Source organism: Sceloporus occidentalis, unplaced genomic scaffold, assembly GCF_023333645.1.
Source record: "Sceloporus occidentalis isolate IW3139 unplaced genomic scaffold, rSceOcc1.0.p SCAF_3, whole genome shotgun sequence".
Lineage (NCBI taxonomy): Eukaryota > Metazoa > Chordata > Lepidosauria > Squamata > Phrynosomatidae > Sceloporus > Sceloporus occidentalis.
Genome location: NW_028316983.1, coordinates 45,838,248 through 45,859,351, shown reverse-complemented (window position 1 = coordinate 45,859,351; position 21,104 = coordinate 45,838,248). Strand labels below are relative to the sequence as shown.

General features: G+C 40.4%; 1 protein-coding gene across 16 annotated transcripts in view; it reads left to right on the top strand.

The window, feature by feature from the left end:
* Positions 1-21,104, top strand: part of PPP1R12B (protein phosphatase 1 regulatory subunit 12B) — a 183,312-nt gene that overhangs the window by 64,695 nt on the left and 97,513 nt on the right. For 12 of the 16 annotated variants that reach the window (XR_016280405.1, XR_016280404.1, XM_089514311.1 and 9 more), the window contains 7 exons: positions 2,966-3,040; positions 6,404-6,480; positions 7,358-7,500; positions 11,369-11,481; positions 16,620-16,820; positions 17,470-17,555; positions 20,149-20,274. Coding sequence is in view for 14 of the 16 variants with exons in the window: in XM_089514311.1 (XP_089370437.1) it covers positions 2,966-3,040; positions 6,404-6,480; positions 7,358-7,500; positions 11,369-11,481; positions 16,620-16,820; positions 17,470-17,555; positions 20,149-20,274 (821 nt within the window). In the remaining 2 variants the exon portion in view is untranslated. The remainder of the gene's footprint in view (positions 1-2,965; positions 3,041-6,403; positions 6,481-7,357; positions 7,501-11,368; positions 11,482-16,619; positions 16,821-17,469; positions 17,556-20,148; positions 20,275-21,104) is intronic. The other 4 variants (XM_089514315.1, XM_089514310.1, XM_089514314.1 and 1 more) reach the window with 1 other exon arrangement.

The window sequence follows — 21,104 nt, the reverse complement described above, 5'->3', positions numbered from 1 at the left end:
TCTCAGTTGGAGTGTCATGTTGAGCTGGCTTGAAAGCAGTCCTGATATTGCAATTTATGTAGCTAACGTTCTGTCTGACACAGTAAGGTGAGAGTGTGTCACTCATTTTAAGAAGTTTGCTCTTGTTCCTAGTGTGCCACCAGAGACACATTTTGTGGTTATGATACTGGTTTACAAAACCCAGAATTGCTATGTTCCAAATACCTAAAGTGACACTTCTAATGATAAATCCCATGTTGCATGTTAATCTCTGCAGGATTGGCCCAGGTGCCATCAACAAGCTAAGGCCACAGGGTGGCAGTGGTATCAGAAGGACACTCTCTGTGATTGCTCCAAGTTTACTGGCATTCTCTTACAAATAAGATTCAGGTGCCCGCCACCCAAAACTCGTGACCTGTTAATGTTATCTTAAATATTTCTGTTTTACTAGACCTTTTATAATTAATCTTTTAGGATAATATTTTTGTAGTTGCTTCTGCTACAAATCTTTTTAACTATAAATCTGTGGAGTTTTAATTTAATTTTATGACAGGTGTATAATTTCTTTTGGTATGAGTTTCGTAGGGTGTCCATTAGGAGGAAAAGCAAAATATAAAACAAATTACAAACGAACAAATTGTGTTGAAGTCTGTGGAAACAGGAAAAAAGAAATTAGCAGAAAAAGGGGGAAGGATTGAGTTTTATCATCTCAATCTGTCGTAGTGAACATTTTTGTTACTACTGCTTTAACAAATATTTGTAAAAGAACTTAAATGGCTAAATAGTCTTTATGTTTGAAGTGTGATATTATTATTATTATTATTATTATTATTATTATTATTAACCTTTATTTATAAAGCGCTATAAATTTACACAGCGCTGTACATACAATCTTTTTAATTGGACGGTTCCCTGCCCTCAAGCTTACAATCTAAAAAGACACGACACAAAGGGAGTGGTGGAAGGGGCCTCTCTAGTAGGATAATACATATAAAATACATAGCAATACAGGAAATGATTCAATAAAACAGACAACAAAAGAACATCAAATAGCAAGTGACAATTATGCAATGCCTGGGAACGCTGCCCTGAACAGGATGGTCTTCAACTCCATTTTGAAGCTGGTTAAAGAAGTGATGGCTCTTGCTCGTGGGGGAAGAAAGTTCCAGGAGTGAGGGGTAGCGAGTGAAAAGGGGCGAATCAGAGGAAATCCTGGGCTGGGACAGCAGACTTTGACTACCAGAACGGAGGGCCCTAATGGGAAGATGAGGAGAAATAAAGTCTGATAAGTAAGGAGGGGCCAGCCCATGGAGGGCTTTAAATGTTGACAGCAGGAGCTTATACTGAATGCGGAAAGGGAGGGGGAGCCAGTGAAGGGATGCCAACACAGGAGAGATATGGTCAGAGCGGTGGGTGGATGTGATAATGTGTGCAGCTGAATGCTGGAAAGAAATTAAAGGACGGAGGTGAGAAAGAGGAAGCCCAGCCAGGAGGATGTTACAGTAATCAAGTCGTGAGACCACTAGGGCATCGATCAGGATCTTGGCAGTAGAGGTGGAGAGATAAGGTCGGATTTTGGCAATATTGTATAAAAAGAATCTACAAACCTTGGCTGTGGTCTGGATCTGAGGGATACACGACAGAGAAAAATCAAAGATAAAACCAAGACTGCGGGCTTGCTTAACTGGTTGAATATAAATGTTGTCCACAGAGACAGAAAAGGAGTGTTGAAGGGTGGGCTTAGGAGGAAAGACAAGAAGCTCCATCTTGGGCATGTTGAGCTTCAAACGCCGATGGCGCATCCACTGCGAGACAGCTGTGAGGCAAGACGAGACTTGCTGTTCAAGCCTTGGAGAAAGGTCAGGGGTGCAAAGATACAACTGGGTGTCATCGGCGTACAGATGGTAGGAAAAACCAAAAGAGCTAATGAGTTTACCTAAGGACAGTGTGTAGAGAGAAAACAGAAGGGGACCCAGAACAGAGCCCTGGGGAACTCCAACAGATAAGGGGACAGGAGATGAAGTCTGACCACCTGCAACCACTGCAAAAGATCTGTCTGACAAATAAGATCTAAACCAGTCGAGAACAGAGTCTGAGAACCCAAGATCAGAGAGTATGTCAACTAAGAGACAGTGATCAACGGTGTCAAAGGCTGCAGGCAAATCAAGAAGGATGAGAACAGAGTAAAGGCCATTAGCCTTGGCCTGTAAAAGGTCATTGGAGATCTTAGTGAGAGCTGTCTCTCTAGAATGCCTTGCGCAAAAACCAGACTGAAAAGGATCAAGAATAGAGTTGGCTTCAAGGAACTCAAGACAGCGAGAATAAACAACCCATTCCAAAACCTTAGAAAGAAAGGGAAGAAGAGAAATCGGACGATAGCTAGACAGAGAGGAGGGGTCAAGAGAAGGTTTTTTCAGAATTGGGGAAATGAGAAGTCTGACGGGAAGAAGCCTGTAGAGAGAGAGAGAGAGAGATTGAAGATATGGAGAAGCAAGGGCAGAAAAGAGGGAGCTATGGAAATGAGAAGACGAGTAGGAATTGGATCAAGAGAACAAGTTGCAGGTTTGCAAGAGTTCAGAAGTGTAGAGAGTTCATCCAAAGAAGCAGGAGGAAACAGAATTTTTTTTAGGCGAGGGTGAAAGAAGATTATGAACAGAAGACGAATCGGGAGGGACTATCTCAGAACGAATACAAATTCATCATTTTATTTCCACCAGTAGTAAGTTGATCTAACGACAATTATCAGTCTGTAAACACACATACACCACACACACACACACACACACACACACTGCTCAATTGAGAACTAAACATTTTCCAAAGAAGACTAATCAGGTCACGAAGTTACCTTTGAGGTTTTTCCAAACACTAGAAAGGGAAAGATTAACTTTGAAATTATATTTCATAAACTTAAAGGATATATCTTTCATAATGTGAAATGCTCTCATTTGAACTTCTTCTGTTTTTTCTTTGGTCATACCATCAGGGTCAGACACCATTTGATGTTGCTGATGAAGGATTGGTTGAACACTTAGAGATGTTGCAGAAAAAACAAAATATGGTGAGTTGCAAGACATTCCTTTTTACTAGTTGAGATCTGGGGACTTGTCTGACAAGATTGTTCTGTTAGAGGAATGAAACCAAGTGGCAGTGTTCTTATGGTTGCTGATAAGATGTTAACTATCTCACATATACAAGTACAAACATAGCACAAATAATACAGAAATTCTTATGGTCTTGTACAGGTTGAGTCTGAAAAGATTGGGATCAGAGGTATTTTTGATTTTGGAATATGTGGGATTTTGGAATACTTGCAGATACATAACCGGAACCTCACTATCGCTGTCTGGCAGGGTGGGGGGGCAGTCCTGCATGCGAAGTTCCTCTGTAGTGAATGAGTGAGTGAATGTGTGGGGAGGGGGAGACAGGCTGAACTTAAGCCCTTCTGTCTCAAGCTCTCGGCCAAGGCTCAGAGGGAAAGTGCTGCTATGTAGGAGTCACTTCATGCCTAATACATCCTATTAGAAAAGGAGGAAGAGGAGGCAAAGACAGAGGCAGCTGGGACTTGGTAGTACAACTGCTGCCACTGCCTCCCCTCCCCTGGAGCAGCTACTCCTAAGTGCATACCCAGCCCAGATGTCATGGCACTCATAAGCTACTGCTTGTAGGAGATAGGTGTCTCCTTCTCCAGATACTCATTCATTTTCCTCTTAGATAGCCAGATGTGGTAGAGGCAGAGGTAGCAGTGGCTGTGGGGCACTCCCCAGAGTTGCTCGCTTATCCTGCAGAGGCAATGGTGCTGCACTGAGACTGCTGTTTTCTGCCCTCTCTTCCTGCAAGCACATCTGGCCACCTGGTGATTGAAGGATGAGTGAGGAGCTCAGGAGAGATGGGGGGTTAAGCATGCTGATGTTTAAAAAAGTTGGCAGATTTTGGAATATTTCAAATTTTAGAATTATGGATAAGAAAGACTCAACCTGTACTACCAATAAAGAGAGAAAACTCCATGATGTGCACTCTGTTCCATTCATGGAAGGAAAGCTGGGATCTAAGCCATTCAGCTGAGCTGTCTGAAGTCTGAGATGAAACTCCAATTCCTGCTCGAGTTTACTGAAATGTTGCTAAATTAATGTTTCAAAAATGAGAAGTTTTAGAGGTGAGCTAAGGTAGTTTCTCTAGCAGGGGTAGGCATACTGTGCAACAAAGGACAGTGTGTACTTAAGGCAGGATTCAAAGATGTAGCCGTGTTAGTCTGTGGAATTAGTATGCAGAGAGATCTTGTAGCACGAAGGCTTTCATGGCCAGCCTCCATAGTTTTTTGTGGGGTTTTCGGGCTATGTGGCCATGTTCCAGAAAAGTCTTCCTGACGTTTCACAAGCATCTCTGGCTGGCATCTTCAGAGAATGCTTTGCCTGGAAAAATTGGGTGTATATATACTGTGTGAGCCTGGGAATGCAGCAGTGATTTGCATGTGTATTGTTCTGTGCTGATGGTTGGCCTCAGGCAAAGCATTTCCAGGCAAAGCATTCTCTGAAGATGCCAGCCACAAATGCTGGCGAAACATCAGGAAGAAACTTTTCTGGAACATGGCCACATAGCTCGAAAACCCCACAAAAAACTATCTTGTAGCACCTTTGAGAATGACAGCCGGAACAGACTGGCAGCTTCAGCTGGCTTCAAGCCAGCTTGGGGACATGATGTTTACATTGCCATGCCCCCAAGTTACCTGGAAGTCACGCCAGTGATTACATGCCAGGCAGCTTGGGGATATGGCGTTTAGACCAGCTGGAAGCTAACTGAAGCTGTGGTGGGGTGGCTTCAGTCCTCCCCAAATAGGAGTGTCTCTTTGCTCTTCCTATTTGGGCTGAATTCTGGCCAGATTGGGGCTGCGGTGTGCGGTTGCCACGGCCCCAATTCAGCTTTGTCGGGGCGGTTTAAAGCCGCCCCTTTGGGGCAGTCTATTTCACCCCTAACAGAAAGAAAGAAGGGACAGTATGAGCTTTTGTAGACTTAAATCTACTTCCTCAGATGCATTGTAAAGCTCCCCATAATCACTAAAGCTGATATTTAGAGCTGCTACATAATGCTAAAACATTACATTCTTATGGGGAAAAGAATGACATAGGATTTAGTATGGACTACCTGTAAGGATTTCTGACACTTTTTCTGATGAGCAAAAAAGTGACCAATTGCTGATTTACAGCTCAGTTTGTACTGTTTTTGATACTGAGAAAATGTGCCTGGCAAGACCCTTGCTGCCTTGGCTCATGCTTGCTGTCACCAACATATCCATCAGGCCTTTGGAAGTTATGACCTTTCCTGGATAACCCTTGGGAAAACCTTGATTCAGACTTGGCTTGATGAGTTTGATGTAAGTGACAGGTCTAGTCTAGAGTAGTAGTGTCTCTGGCCTGGCCAGGTGTCCATATCCATGGCATCTTTTTTATATACAAGGTTAAATGCAAATAATAAAATATAATCAAAATCAAGATCAGCGTGGTTATAAGATATAATCTAAGTCATGATTCAACCAGTTCTGATCAGAAGATGTTGTTGCCAAATTTCCCTAATGAAATCCCTTAGGTCAGATTGACATTCTGAAGTAGTCTCAGGCTCTGAAATATTTGTAACACTGTGTTCTTTTTTTCCTTCCCAAGTGTCCTGAAGATCTCTAGTCCAGATCTGTGGAAGCAGTTAGTCCTGTTTTGAATAATGTGTTGTTATTTTAAAACCTTGAGTATTGATTATTGTTTAGTTGCCTGCATTCAGCATTAACAAGTTTTTCAAAAAGTCTGAAAAATTGGTGCATATGTCTGAAGTAAACAGGGCCCTCAGGATCAGTATACTTCTTTAAAACATATTTGGAACTTGTTTGCAGTTTGCACTTACACTCTTTGCTCTTTCCTGTCAATCTTGGTGAGAGAATTTCACAGTGTTATGGTGCATCATGCCAAATTCTGGGTAATGCTGTTTCTGTATCGGTGGCAGTGGGGCATTGTATTTGTTTCTAGAAAATCTATTTTATCTACCCTATTCAAAGTCCAGAGAGCTCTCTAGGTATGGCTAAGTGCTTTCATATGGCAATGAGACCTTGGGCTTTCCCCCCGGAACATATTTGTTTTGGAATTCTCAAATTTCAAAAACAGCTTGTCATAAGCTGCTAGGGTTCATATGCACTCTCGATGTGCTTCCTCCTGCCCGTCTTTTAAAGTGAAAAAGGTAAGTAGATGTCTACGATGCATGGTTCTCTTGTATGTAGTATTATTTTATAAACTTTTGGTCATATTTTTTGCCATTATCTTAACTGAGAGCTAAGCAGTTAAACATGGTGCAGTTTTGCCATTTCTGTTAACTAGATAATAAAAATGTTTACAAGAACAGTTGCTAGCTCTTCAAAATGGTTTTCTAATTATGTTTTTGACAGCTGCGTAATGAAGAGACAAGAAACAAGCTAATTGAAGCTAATATGAATGGGAAACTCCAAAGTGGACTCTTCAAAAAGTAAGACTCTCAGTCCCAGAGTAGATGGTATGGATGTCTTGTAGGATGTGGTGTGACTCACTGATGCAAACTATTTGGAAACAGAAGTTACCTTTAGCTTGTAAAGGTCAGGTGAGTGGCTAGCATAATATGAAACTGTCTGAACAGTTGTCCAGTATTTTCTTTTGCAAATCCTATTCTGTTGAAGAGTATGTATTTTCCTCTCAAAACTAGGAGCTGTTTGCAGTCTGGTGTAGTCATTTTCACCACTCCACTGACATGCTTCCAAGGAAAATGGCTGGAATTAACAAACTAAAAATCCACACTGTTCTCCAAATAACTAGACCAGTGATGGCAAACCTTTTCAGGGCTGAGCGCCTCAGCTAAAAGTTTTTCCAGCACCGGGTGTTACCCAGTGCCCGAGGTGGGACATCTTCCCTCCAGGAGTGGGACTTCTGGAGTGGGACTTCTCCCCATATGGCTTTCCTGGCCTCCAGCTGCCTCCTGAAAGGCAGCTGGAGGCCGGGAAAGGTCTGGGAGGAGCAGGAACAGGTGTGTGCCTGTTCTTCTTTCTTCTTATGCGCCTTTCCAGAGAGACAGTTTGGGGCTGGGAAAGGTCTGGGAAGAGGAGGAACAGGTGCACGTGCCTGTTCCACCTTCTCTCTGCCGGGCCAAATGGTGTCACGTGCCATAGGTTCACCATCACAGAGCTAGACCTTCTTTTTTATAGTTAGAACGGTCTCATGCTGAATCCAGGCTAGTGCATTGTAATATTAAAGGTAAAATTGCTAATATTGCTCTTCAGAAAATATACTTGGGACAGTTTGTCTAATTTTTATATTGCAAGCCTCTCAAGTGGAGTATTTAACAAGTACCTTTTTCAACATTTGTACCACAGCAAAGAGAAGATTCTTTATGAGTCAGACACTTTGAAATCTTTGAGAAGAGAAGAGGAAAACAAAGAGTCCAGTAGTTCCAGCTCTGAGGATGAAGAAGCTGAGGAAGATGATGCATCAGAGTCAGATACTGAGAAAGAAACAGGTAATATACAGAACTTAGATTCTTGCCTTGTAAAATAGCGAAGGGCCTGGAAATTTTATGACTACAGAAATACTTGGAAGAAAATTGTAAAGTATAAGACAGTTTATATGGGCACTGAACTTTGCTAGTCAGGAATGCAAGTGGGACTGCCAATGAAATGTTTTAGTGTTTAGTGCTTTGATTCAGGTTACTGCAGTCCATTTTCACTGAGCATGCGCTCTCTACTTCAGGCTTGTTTTAGAAACTCTTGCAGAAGAGCTGTTTTCCAAAAACTTTTCATGCTTCTACAAACTGTGGAGTTTTGGTTTGGTGGTACTTCCACTTTTTGAATGGCTGCTGCCACTTTAACTCTATAAGTGATATATCTTGAACACTTGAAAAATATTGTACTGATTAATTTCTGACATCATGACAGTCCTCCAGATGTTTTTGACTTCATCTCCCAAAATCCCACTGAGCATGGCTCATGGTCTGAGAATTCTGAGAGTTGAAATCCTAAACATCTCTTAGGATCAGATTCTGAGAATGATTGATTTAGCTCATTCCTTTATGGACATGTAAAGTCTTTTGTGCAGTCATACATTTTAATCATCTAAAAAATTAGTCCTCTATACACATCTCAGATTTTGTAAATCCTGAAAAAATGCTATGTATAGCACTGCGTATTTTTCTGGATTGTAGCAATGGCCATAAATAAGAATACACCAGATTCTAAAAACTGAATGTATTCACAGTATATATTCCTGCAGTATGAAATTAGACCAGTACTTGATACTAAAATTACTCACCAAAGCAAATATAGTAGTGTTATCTTGCTTACAATAATTAATCAAAGAATCTCAGACTGTGGGAAAATCTTTTCATAGACCAGCCTCTAAACCAATAGAAAAAATAGATATAATAATAATAATAATAATATTTATTTATATACCGCCCAATCACTGGGAATCCGAGCGGTTTACAACAGAGGGGATAATAGACGGTTCCCTGCCCTCAGGCTTACAATCTAAAAGACATGACACAAAAGGAGAAGGGAATGGTGGGGGGGGGGGGGGGGTCAGGTCCAGCAGTTCTTCTCTCCCTCTGAGGCCTGGACCATATGTTTATTCAAGCTAGAGAAATCTGTCTTACTTCCTAATTAAGCCTTAAAACCATCAATTTTTCCCCCAACTTCCCACACTGTATTTCATGCTGCAGTATACAGCGGGCCCTTGGTATACCCTGGGGTTTGGTTCCAGGAGCCTCCATGGATACCAAAATCCGTGGATGCTCAAGTCCCATTATATAGAATGGACAGTAAAATCGTAAAATCAAGGTTTTCTGTTTGGAATTTGTATATTTTTTGAATATTTTCAAACTGTGGATGCTTGAATCAGTGGATAAAAAATCCGCAGATATGGAGGGCCAATTGTATAGCTAGTCTGCAGTTCAGTAGTGGTATGTTGCTTAGTCCAGAAATGTAACACTATTTATGCATACCTGCAAGAACCTCCAACAGTTTTTTTTACTGAAAACTGTGCATTTTCTGTTCTGTCTCCTCACTAAGTATTTTTAATAGAATTAAAGAGGATGGCAAGAATAGCCAGTTTGGGGGATGGAGTCTTTCAGTATGTTTGCACATGCATAAGCCATTCAAAGCAGTAGTGGCCAGAATTAGTTGTTGTTTTTTTGGCCACAGGCTTAGAATATATATTATAAGATATAGGCATTCTGTCTACTGTTTGCTATAAAAAAAGCATTCCACTGGCTGCCAGTCAGTTTCCAGGCAAGGTACAAAGTGTTGGTTATTACCTTTAAAGTCCTACATGGTTTGGGTCCAGGTTACCTACAGGATCGCCTCCTCCCATATAATCTTCCCCATATGTTCAGGTCCTCTGGTAGACATTTACTCCAAATATCCAGGACTAGCTTGTCAACTGTCAGCCAGTGGGCTTTTTCTTCAGCCTCCTTTAGACTGTGGAATGACCTGCTGGAAGAGATTTGAAAGCTGAATATGTTGTCTGAGCTTAAAAAGCATTAAAGACCAGTCTCTTCCAGCAGGCTTATCCAGATGATTTTTAAACTGTGAATTTTAAATGTTGAATTTTAGATGTGCATTATTTTAATATGTGTATATATTATTTGTCCTTTTAAATTGATGTGTGTTTTAAGTGAAGTATTTTAAGATATGTTTGTAAATTGTTGCTGTTTCCTGCCTTGATCCATGGGGAGAGGCAGGTAAGAAATAAATATTATTTTTATTAGGCCTAAAAATATCCAAAAGTAAAAATAACAAATAAAAAAAATTGCCAAAATACGATACTGAGACATGAAGTGCACAAATGCTGTAAGCAGACTGAGTGTGGGTAATGAAATGGCACTGTATTGTGTAACTGAGAAGTGCCTTATTAGTGAAGCACTCCAAAGCGAAGCACCTTTAAAGCAAGGTGCATCTGTATTACCTTAGCACTTAGCCTCTAGTACCTGGTATTTAAAAGCCTGATCCAGATGCTCTTCAACATGAAGTCCAGTCAAAAGTGGTTTAAAAGATAAATCATACTTTATTCCAGAATTTAAAATGATATTTGCAAAGTGAAGATGAGATTCTCTTGACGTGGTCATAACAGCTGTTACCAAAATCATTCATGGCTTAAGTTTTGTAGGGATCGCCTTGGTCGATGTTCTCCGTCTGTGCATTGACAGGGGAAGTGTGGCCCTGTTGGTGCTCTTGGACATTTCAGTGGCCTTCGATACCATAGACCATGGTATCCTTCTGAAACGCCTGAGAGAGTTGGGAATTGTTGGATCTGCTTTGCAGTGGCTATGTTCCTACCTCTCGGGCAGATTCCAGATGGTGATGCTGGGGGACAGCTATTCCTCTACGAGAGAGCTGACATCTGGCGTCCCTCAGAGCGCCATTCTGTCCCCCATGCTGTTTAACATTTACATGAAGCCGCTGGGTGAGATCATCCGGAGACATGGGGCAGGGTGTTATCAGTATGCTGATGACACCCAAATTTATTTCTCTATGTCTCGGCCTGGGTCCAGTCTACTTGAAGGAATGCCTCCTCCCATACAATCCTTCCCGTACACTCCGATCCTCTGGGAAAAACCTCTTACAATCTAGAAAGACAAGACAGGCGGTGACCTCCCAGAGGTCCTTTTCTGTCACCGCTCCAAAAACTTGGAATGACCTGCCGGAAGAGATTCACCAATTATCCTCGCTCAAGGCTTTCAAAAAGGCGACAAAAACCTTTCTCTTCCGGCAGGCCTTCCCCGATTGATAATGTCCAGAACCAATTGAATCCCCCTCCTTTTATTATTTTTCTTATTTGAGTTTTTTTTTTTAAATTTTGATGTATTGTTATGTACTTTTTAACCATGTTTGACTGTTTAATTTTATAGTTGGGAGGGAGGGTTGGGTCGGGGGTTTGTGGGGCTTGTTCTTTTTATTGTTGTATATTGTATTTTCTTTGTTGTTACCTGCCTCGATCCGCAATCGGAAGTGGCGGGATATAAATAATAATAATAATAATAATAATAATAATAATAATAAAAGTTGGGTTAAGAGCTCTATTTTTTTCCAGTGAGTTAATTCAATAACCAGCAGAACTTATCTTACTCAGTTCTTACCAAAATACTGTTAGGAAATATAGTGCTACTGAGTAGAGCCCACACAAATTTTCTAGGATGATGTTTTTTCCCCACACTGTGGAAGGTGACTTGTATAATATAAATTTCTTTCATGTTTAAGCCTACTAGGCATACTTTTTGATTTTAGTGCATCAAAGAAATCGGAGCTTAAATGTCAGGAGCACTTTGCCATAAATCAAAAATAGTAGTAAAATATTCACATTTTTTATCTTTCTTTTTCTTGCTTATTTTCTAGAAAGAAAGGACGAGTCTGTTGCTAACCATTCCAATCCTCAGTCCAGAATGCTCATCACAGAAACAGTACCACCACCTGAGCATAACTCTTTTACTATAGCTCCTGCCAGAAAAGTAAGTAGAGAATGACGCAGATCCGTCCTTTGAGAATTTGAAGAAAGCTGTGGGACCTGAGTTTTCAAGTTGTGGGCTGGGCTGTTGATGACCTGAGCTCATTGAGGTCTCTCATTTGGTTCACCTTAAACCAAAGCTGACTTGACAGCAAAACAACAGCAAATGGACTCCATCACCAGAAAAAGACACACAAGCATATACATGAAGGGTTTTGCATACAAGTTATTTTACTTCTGTGCAAATTAATTTCTCTTACATAGGCAAGTCTGTAATGAGAAAAAATAACATGAAGATTTGAAAAAACTAAAATTTTACCTTTAATTTCAGTGTGACAGAAGTAATTTAAAGTAACAGGAAGGAAATATTTTTAATTAATCTTGCACTCACTTCACAGACTTCCTGAAGCCCAAGGAATAATTTCTGGTTTTAATTAACAGATTTGAGATTATAATCCCATGAAAACAGACTATATATGAGTAAATTTTATTAAATTCCATGGATCTTCCATATAAACACAGGAAGGATTGGGCTAACTATCAATACATACTGAGCAGATTTTTAAAATTCAGTGGATGTCAGGAACTTCTTTTTGACCAAAAAGTTGCCATTCCTTAACCAACAATCTTTGAAGAAGGAGGCAAGCATGAAATTTCTGAGTCAAAGCTAGTTAGAGTATTTGATTCTGTTTGTTTAGGCATGAATAGACATGGTGGCTTACTGTTGTCCTAAAGGTATACTAATTAATAACAAAAAGCCAGAAGGATTTTGTACTAAGTAGACACAATGCTTATTTAAGATTTTGATACAAATATTATACTATACTTAATGTGTTTCATGAACGTTTAGCCAAACTGTTTATATTTATATGGGTATTCATGTGTATGTACAGGCACATACCTTTCATTCTCTGCCAGCTGACGATAGCAGTCCGTAGTTGCACAAGACCTTCAGTTTTTAACAGTTAATCATTTAAATAATTTAAGTTGTGATATTAATTTAATAATATCATATCACACAGTGGGTTAGAATGAAACATCATGATGGACTAGATTGGAAATGAGGAAGTACAGTCTCTAGACCCCATTTTGTAGCCCTTGAATCCTCTTTGTCAGTCCTGCAAAGCCTTCAATCCTCAGTTAAAAAGATAAAAATCAGCATGGTGTTTGGGTGTGGTTTTCCTCTAAATCATGCAGAAAGTTCCCCAAATATTTTAAATCATGTGCGATAGCCCTACAGTCCTCAAACTCAACTCATCCTATACCTTTGTTTTCATTGTAGTCCTTTTCTAAATGGTCACCAACATGATTTAATGGTGTTCCGTGAAAGAAAGGAAGTACAGTGCACCCTTGCTTTACGCGGGGGATCCGTTCCGGACTCACCCGCATAAAGCAAATTCCGTGTATGTTCGAGCCCCATTCAAATTCCCCATGCTCGAGCCCCATTTAAAGGGGTGGCACGCCCCTATAGGACACGCCACCCCTTCCTCCCAGCGCGGCTTTCAGCATATGCTGAAAGCCACGTAAAGTGCGCCCGCGTATGACGCGGGCGTGCTGTATGTATGTATAAATAAGGATATGAGGTGTTACATTGTTACAAAATATTAATCTGTCACTTTTCTTTCAAGGCATTTGTGTACAGAAATGATTTGAGAACTGTTTCTCCTTGCAATGAATCAGCAGCATTATGCCTTTTAGGATGAAAAATGTTGGTTTTGATCTTAATATAAATGAAGATTTCTCCTTTATTGTATAGAGTGGGCCAGTTTTTATTACCCATCCCCTTGTCTCCCAACTGTATTCTAAGAAATGAAGAGCACACTTCAGTTATGGTTATGATGGTTGAGAGGCACATTGTAAGAACACATCCTTTTTTGCTTCGTAAGAATCCTGAATTTTGCTCTGTTTTGAATTTTGAAATTTAAGAGACAGGTTTGATTTTTGACTGGTCTTTGTCTTCTGTTTATCAGAAAAGATGGTAGACGAGCTGACCTGCAAGGCTGTGTCAATGAGTGTTTATATTCCTCTGCATGTTGTAACTGCAATGCACTTGGCACTGCAGTAGGTACTACAAAAGATATCCCAAGTTATGTAAATCTTCCCTAGACTTGTTGGGGCCATGAATACTAAGGTACTACACAATGATGGGATTGAGCTTGTAAATATTTAGTACTCAGCTTCTTCTTCCTAAGTAAAGTGAAAAATGTCTTTGGAAAGAACTTCTAATTTAACTCCCTTCTGTCTTAAAACGTTATGTTACTGATTATCAAAGTATCATGCCTTTGAAGGCATACTTTTAAATAACATGGTCAGTGCTATGTGATTGATTTGAAATTATATCTTTGAGCTGTTTGGGTGAATGTAATTCTGATACTATCAACATTTTCTTGATTTATTTCAGTCAGCCCCTAACATTTTTGGAAATAGGTGTTTTGCTGGAGGGATAAAAAAAGAGGGATTATTGACAGACTTGGGGCAGTTTTCAACAGTTATAGGTAGCAACAGGTTCCTCTAGGGTCCAAATAATACAGAAAAATACATCCACATGCTACGTGTCCTTCCAGGACCTTCATCGTAGTCCCAAACCTCCCCATTCTTGCTAAAAAAAATGCCAAATAGAACCCTTAGTTTTAAATGGTAAATCAAGCTCCAAGGTGGGATTTACTATTTAAATAGTTTCCCCCCTGCTTGTTTTAACCCCCAAATAGCCCTTTTAAGCCCTACTCCTTAAAAAATTTTCTTGGCCTGAAACAGATGTTTGTGAGCAGGAGGAGATTAGAATCATGCCACCTGAGCCTCCCCCCCCAGCTGGATCACCCCCCCCCCCAGTTTTGGAGGGTTGGAAGGGGAAGTTTTCCCTGCCAAGATTCAGAGAAGGTAAAAATGTCCAGTGGACCCTCAGAAATTGCTTATCCCTACTGTAATGTGGGGGTATTCATCAGGAAAATGAAAAAGAAAGAAAGAAAAGAAAGGTAATTAGGAAAAACCAAGATTCTAGAAATCTTTTAAATATATTTTTTTATTTTGACTTACAAATGTAATACATTATTAACTGAGTTTTAACCAGACTTTTGAATGATGGTTTTTTGGTAGTGGTGGAAACTGGATAGAAGGGGACTTAACTAGGGGGTGTCAGGGGGATCCTTCAGTCAAAGTACTGATACACATGAAAGACAAACGGAGCCAGTGAGGAAGGCATGTCTCTGAGTGGGGAGAGCACGTCTCTGCGGAAGGAAGAGGAGGAATATCTGGGGTCAATTCTTTGAAAGAATCCTTCACCTCTCTTGGATTGAGAGTCTTTACTCACCACAGGGAAAAGTAGGAAGCCAGCTGTGCCTTCTCTGCCTCTGTGAAGAAGGATTGAGAGTCCTTCCTTGCCATGGAGATGCTTCTCGCTTTGGACCTGGTCACCTTGGGAGCAGCCACTGAGCAGCAGTCAAGAAGTCTGTTGCCTGCAGTAGCCTTCGCTACAAGGCTGGCACAGGTGAAAGGCTTCTTGGTTGCAGCTTAGGCAGCTCCTCAGTTGCTGCTCCTTGTCATGTCCCTTGAAAGTTTGGCTTCTGAGGATGAAGCCAATCCATCCAGCAGCTTCCCCCCCCCCCCCCCCGAAGTTTGGACACTGCAGATGAAACTGACTTATCTTAGCTGAGCCCTCTTCCACCTCAGTCTGACAGCTACTTGAGTAATCTATAGGAGGAGGATATAGAAGAGATAACACCTCAAGAATGGAAAAGGTGTCTAGAGTAGACTCCCCCACAGGTGAAGTGAGAGGCTTCATGGATGCAACAGGGAAACAGCCTCCTGAAATATGGATTGCAAGGAGGGTGGGGCTGAGTCAGCATGCTTTATAAAGTGTGGGCTTTTCCCCTCCCAGTTATTGGAAACAACTATATTTCTTTCTGAAGCCTGCATTTACGATGAAACCTGACCCTGGATTGTTCCTTGATTTTGCTTTCTGTGAATAGTGCATATAGGATTTATGGCTCTTGACCTTTGGACTGATTGACATTGGATTCTGCTTGCTCCTTTGGCTTCTGAAATCCTGCCACCCTGCCTACTAATGCTGCATGAGGACAGCATACTCCCAAGTTGACCGGATGCAAAAGGAGCAGTGAAGAGCAGCAGCCAAAAAGCCTCTCCCCCATGCCAGCCTTTGCCACAAGAGCTCCCAAAGTGACCGGGAGTAAGCAACCAGTCAAATAGCTGCTGAGAAGCTTCTCGCCTGCACCAGCCTTTGCCTCTTGGCTACCATGAGCAAGAGGTTTCTGGTCATTGCTCACTCAGCTGCTTGTCAGCTGCTCCCAGGGTAACCATGTGCAAAGGGAGCAGCAACTGAACAGTTGATCAAGCAGCTGGCGTGGGTGAGAGGCTTCTTGGTCATTGCTTCCTTGGCACCAGGCCATCTTGGGAGCAGCAAATGAGCCAGCTGGTCAGCCAGCCTTCCAAGCAAGCGGTTTGAGCAAGCCTGGGCCACTGACACTGTTGTATTTGCACATGAGGCAATGGATGCAGAGGCGGTGGTGAACTGAGCACAATTGAGGTAGATGCCACAGATTGGCTGGCTGCTGCAAAAACAGTAGACCTGATATCAAGAAATAGGCATTGGGGAGCATTAGGGTTGTCACCCAAGACGAAAAGGGCAGTAGTTTGAAAAGGTTTGGGGATAAATGTTTGAGACAAAAAATATGTTCAGTGCTTGGGCTGAATTTATACAAGTGATCACAGCATCACATCAGAACCAATTTTATGTTTATAAATTTTAAAATGAGTATTCATACAAATAAGCATATAATAGGAAATATAGAATAACTAGAAGGATAGAGTAATGCGCATTTTCACTTTAAGTAACTGATCGCAATAGCAAGTACATTTCTATACTGCTTATCAGTGCGCTTAAGCACTCCTTAAGCAGTTTACAATGTGTAAGCTAATTGTCCCCAACAAACTGGATTTTCATTTTAGCGACCTCGGAAGGATGTACATTTTAACACTGTTATCTGTTATGTAGTCTGAATTTTTTTTAATGTTGTATACTTGTAATGATTTTAAACTATAGGTTATTGGAGTGGCAAAACCATTAGGGAGTTTAGTTTTTGTGGGATACCCCTAACTCTTCCTCATCACCTTCTTTCCCTTTTGCAGTTTACACCATTACTCAGCAAGTCTGAAGAGCAAAAGGATGAATCTCCTTCATCATGGAGACTAAGCCTGCGAAAAACTAGTAGCCAAAACACACTTAGTGAAAGCAGTACTCCTTGTGACACATTGAAGGAGAAGGGCAGCTCAATTTATCGCTCCTCATCAACCCCTAGGATTTCTGCACTATTAGACAACAAAGAGAAGGTGTGGAGTGATCTTTGTCTTAGCTAGAAATGTGTGGCTTAGAGGCTTGTGCAGTGCTAATTAATGTGTCCTCTTTTTTAAAAGCAAGGTTTTTGTTTTTTGTATTTGGTTAATTAATCCCAATGTCTATACTATATCCTGACCTCAAAATGACAACATAAGAGACTGAATCGTGCCAAGATTCAATCCTGCTTCTGACAGTGGCCAGCCAAAGGCTTTTGAGATGCCCATGTGAGCTGTGGTGGCAACAGTTTTCCTTGTTGTCAGGGCACTAGTATATGGATACACTGTCCCTGAAAAAGGAAGCTTTTCCATCTGTCATCCCTGATAATATATCATGGCCTTAGAATCAGCCATTAGATACCTGTTATCTGAAACAATTGTTCATCAGTATTCCATACTGTAGTCACGATCACAATAGTTAAAGCTGGAGGGAAGTGACAAAGTATTATGATTTATATGAAGAAAAGTAAAATTTCAATCATGGTGAATAAAAACAAAATTGCCTGTGATAAACATCATAGAACAAAAGCACTAGAGAAGAACTTTTCTTAGTTCAGGAACTAGATGTCTTATGGGGTTACCAGAATTTTTGACTGAAAATGTCACCATCAGTAATATCTTCATTTTGATTTTTTCTTTATTTCAGCAGGACCAGGACAACAAAGTTTATTTTGCTTCTATAGCTCCTCGAAGGTTAAACAGTACTGGTGACATAGAAGAAAAGGAGAACCGGTAAGACTTTGCATGTGTGACACAACTTTTAGGGATGAATATTCATGATTTGAATCTTCTCAAGAGTTTCTCACTCCTTCTTGTTTGCCTTCAATTCATTTCCAATTTATGTGTTGCATATTTTGTACTCTGACCTTGTCGCTTTTTCTTTGTCTTCAAATAGTTTTCAGTTTATGATGATCGTAAGGCAAACCTATCATGGTGTTTTCTTGTAATGTTTTTTCAAAGGGGGTTCGCCATTGCTTTCATCTGAGGCTAACAGAGTATGATTTCCCCAAGGTCATCCAGTGAGTTTCCATGGCCAAGTAGGGGTTTGAATCCTAGTCCAGGACTCCAAACAGCTATACCACACTAGCTCTATCAAAAATAAAGTACAGTTGGTCCTCCCACATTTGTGAAGTTTAGGTGCAACCCTCAACTAAAGTGGAAAAACCATGAATAAATATAAATACAAATCATTAATGCTTTTTTTTACCTGCAATTTTATTTTATACCAGAGGTTGACCATAGAATTGCCATGGAGAACCTAATAATTCTTAGAAATGTTCTCTGTAGGAATCTCTTATGTCCTTCATGGTGATTTCTCCTTAGCAATCTAACCTGCAGTAGAAATTGACCATACAGCCATGCTGGAGGACCTAGAGATTCTCAGAGAGAACATATTAATTTAATCTGTGAATCATCAGATCTGCAATAGGAAAACCAGCAAATGTTTGAGGCTGACTGTATGTACTTTCAAATTGCTTGTTAACTTATGGTAATGCCATTAATTTCATAGAGTTTTCTTAGGTAACTCAGAAACTCAGATGTAGTTTCCTATTGCTTTCTTCGAACTATAAGCTATAGCTCCTGGTATTCCTGCTCAGTCTACTTTCCAAGGACTAACCAGGCCTGATCCTGCTTAGCTTCCAAGATCAGACAGCATCTGATGCCTTCTGGGTATTTAGGCTATTTGACCTGGAGCATTATATATCATGTATGGATGTGATAGCTGGACAGCTAAGAAAGTGGACTGGAAGAAAATCAATTCATTTGAAATGTGGTGCTGGAGAAGATTGCTGAGGATGCCATGGACAGCCAAGAAGTCAAACAAATGAGTGCTAGAACCGATCAAACCAGAAATCTCTCTGGCAGCCAAGATGACTAAATTGAGCCTATTGTATTTTGAACATATCATGAGAAGGCATGACTCATTGGAAAAATATAATAATGCTTGGAAAGGTGGAGGGAAGCAGAAAGAGAGGAAGGCTGCATGCTAGTTGGATGGACTCTATAAAAGAGGCCGTGGGTATAAATTTACAGGAAATGAGCAGATCAGTGGAGGACAGAGAATCTTGGAGATGTCCCATCTACAGGGTTGCCATGGGTCGAGATTGACTCTAGGGTGGATAACTACAACAAAAATTATATTTTCAATGTTTTTTTTAAATTGATTTAACCTTAAACTTTCCCATAGAAAGCATGTATTGCCCTTTAAGTAGTGCTGTGCTGACTGTGAGCCTGCACCATACACAAGCTCATTATAGACAGCTTTCAGTTTACGCTGAAGCTGCCCAGCAATAAAAACAATAGTGCACAGCTCTGGTGTGCACACAGCCGTGCGGCGAGCCCAAACCCCATTCTATCCAATGGAATTGAGCATACACACTTTTTGCAGATCCCCCGTGTAAAGCAAGAGCAGACTGTAGTAGATTGTTGACGAGCATCTTGATCCTTGACATGTTGTAGGGCCACTGAGGCAGTTCAGAACTCCTTTTTAGTCTGAATTCTGGTTCACGACAGACTAATCTGTTGTACATGCTCTGGTAACCTCTCGATTAGATTTCTGTAATGCGCTTTACATGGGGCAACCCTTGTACCAAACCCGGAAGCTTCAATTAGTGCAGAATATGGCTGCTCGACTGGTTACTGGATGTTCCAGGGCCAGCCATATAACACCAGTCCTAAAAGATCTCCATTGGCTGCCTATTCGCTTCCGGGCCGAATACAAGGTGTTGGTTATCACCTATAAAGCCCTAAATGGCTTGGGCCCAGGGTACTTGGAGGCCCGCCTCTCCCCATACAATCCGCCCCGTACTCTCAGGTTGGGTGAAAGACATATTTTAAGAGTTCCAGACACTTGATACATATCAGCTCAGAGGGTTTTCTCTATTTCAGCCCCTCAGCTCTGGAACTCCCTCCCCAATGAGCTCCGTACTTCCACCTCCCTCGATGAGGGACTTGAAGACTTTTTTGTTCCGCCAGGCTTTCCCCCCGTGAGCCTTGTGGTCATTCTCTTCCCCTTGGCAATGTTTTTGTGTATTCCATTCTACACAGCCACTTGTATAGGGTGTTGTTAGTTTTTACTGTTCTTAATTGTTAACTTTGTTTTATTGTCATGCTGATGTTTTAATTGTCTTACTCTTTGATGTACACTGCTGTGATCGCTGGAATAGCAGTATAGAAATAAAATTTTATTATTATATTATTATAATCTATATTTTATTAATCTGTGTGACTATTATTGATTGTAGTTTATCAATATATAGAAAACTTCTCTAAACAGATTTCCATTTATGGTCTCATTCCCTCTGCCCTGAACTTGCCTTTTTAGAGAATCTGCTGCTAACTTGGTACGAAGTGGTCCTTATAGCCGGCAACAATGGAGAGAGGAGCCAAGGGGAAAGGAATCTCCTGCAACTAATGCACCTTCCACCTACGTATCTACATACATGAAAAGGTGAGTCAAAGCTCTTGGAGAAGAAGAATAGAAGGCAATGCCTAAAACCTACACAAAGGATAAGACTCCCATTAGGAAGCAATTTTTACTTGTCATTAATTTTCTACAGGAAGAAAAAGAAAAGAAAGAAAGAAAGAAAGAAAGGCACCCTGGGGCATAATTAGATGCATCGAAAGTGAGCTATAGTCCATGAAAGCTTATGGTGAAATAAACTGTTAGCAGTCTGTTCCAAAAGACTCCTTTTTAAAATATATATATATATTTGAAATAGATTAAACTGATTATCTGGGAATTTCCTACATGGAGAAATGATATTCATGTAAGAAAAGCATCTTTTCTAAACCAGCAGAAATTATGGATCCATAAGGCATGTTTTTCAAGTTAGGTTATCAAAAAATTTTTGTCTGTTTAATGGCCAAAGATGAAGAGAGGAAATACACAAAATACTGTTGTATATAAACATTATCATTTATTTGAACCAAACGGTACCAAAGTGTTTGCAAATAAAAATAAACAAAACAGACTAGTTATTTAAATCAACAAATCATTGTTGACCAGACTTTTTTTTATAATCTAGCTAATTGTGTTTGAGTACTACCATAGAGAAGAATGTTTCAAATAACGGGTAAAAAGAATAATTGATAAGTCTGTCAAATGCATTTCGATCTTATGGTGGTTTTTAGTGGTTCAGATATAAAATGTACATTAGAATAGACAATTCATGCATTTGCATTAATCTCAAATCATAGTTTTGAAAGGGGAAAAATTAGAGTTCACATATCCATGCTTATAATTTATTGTTGTTTGCCTTCAAGTAGTTTCAACCTATG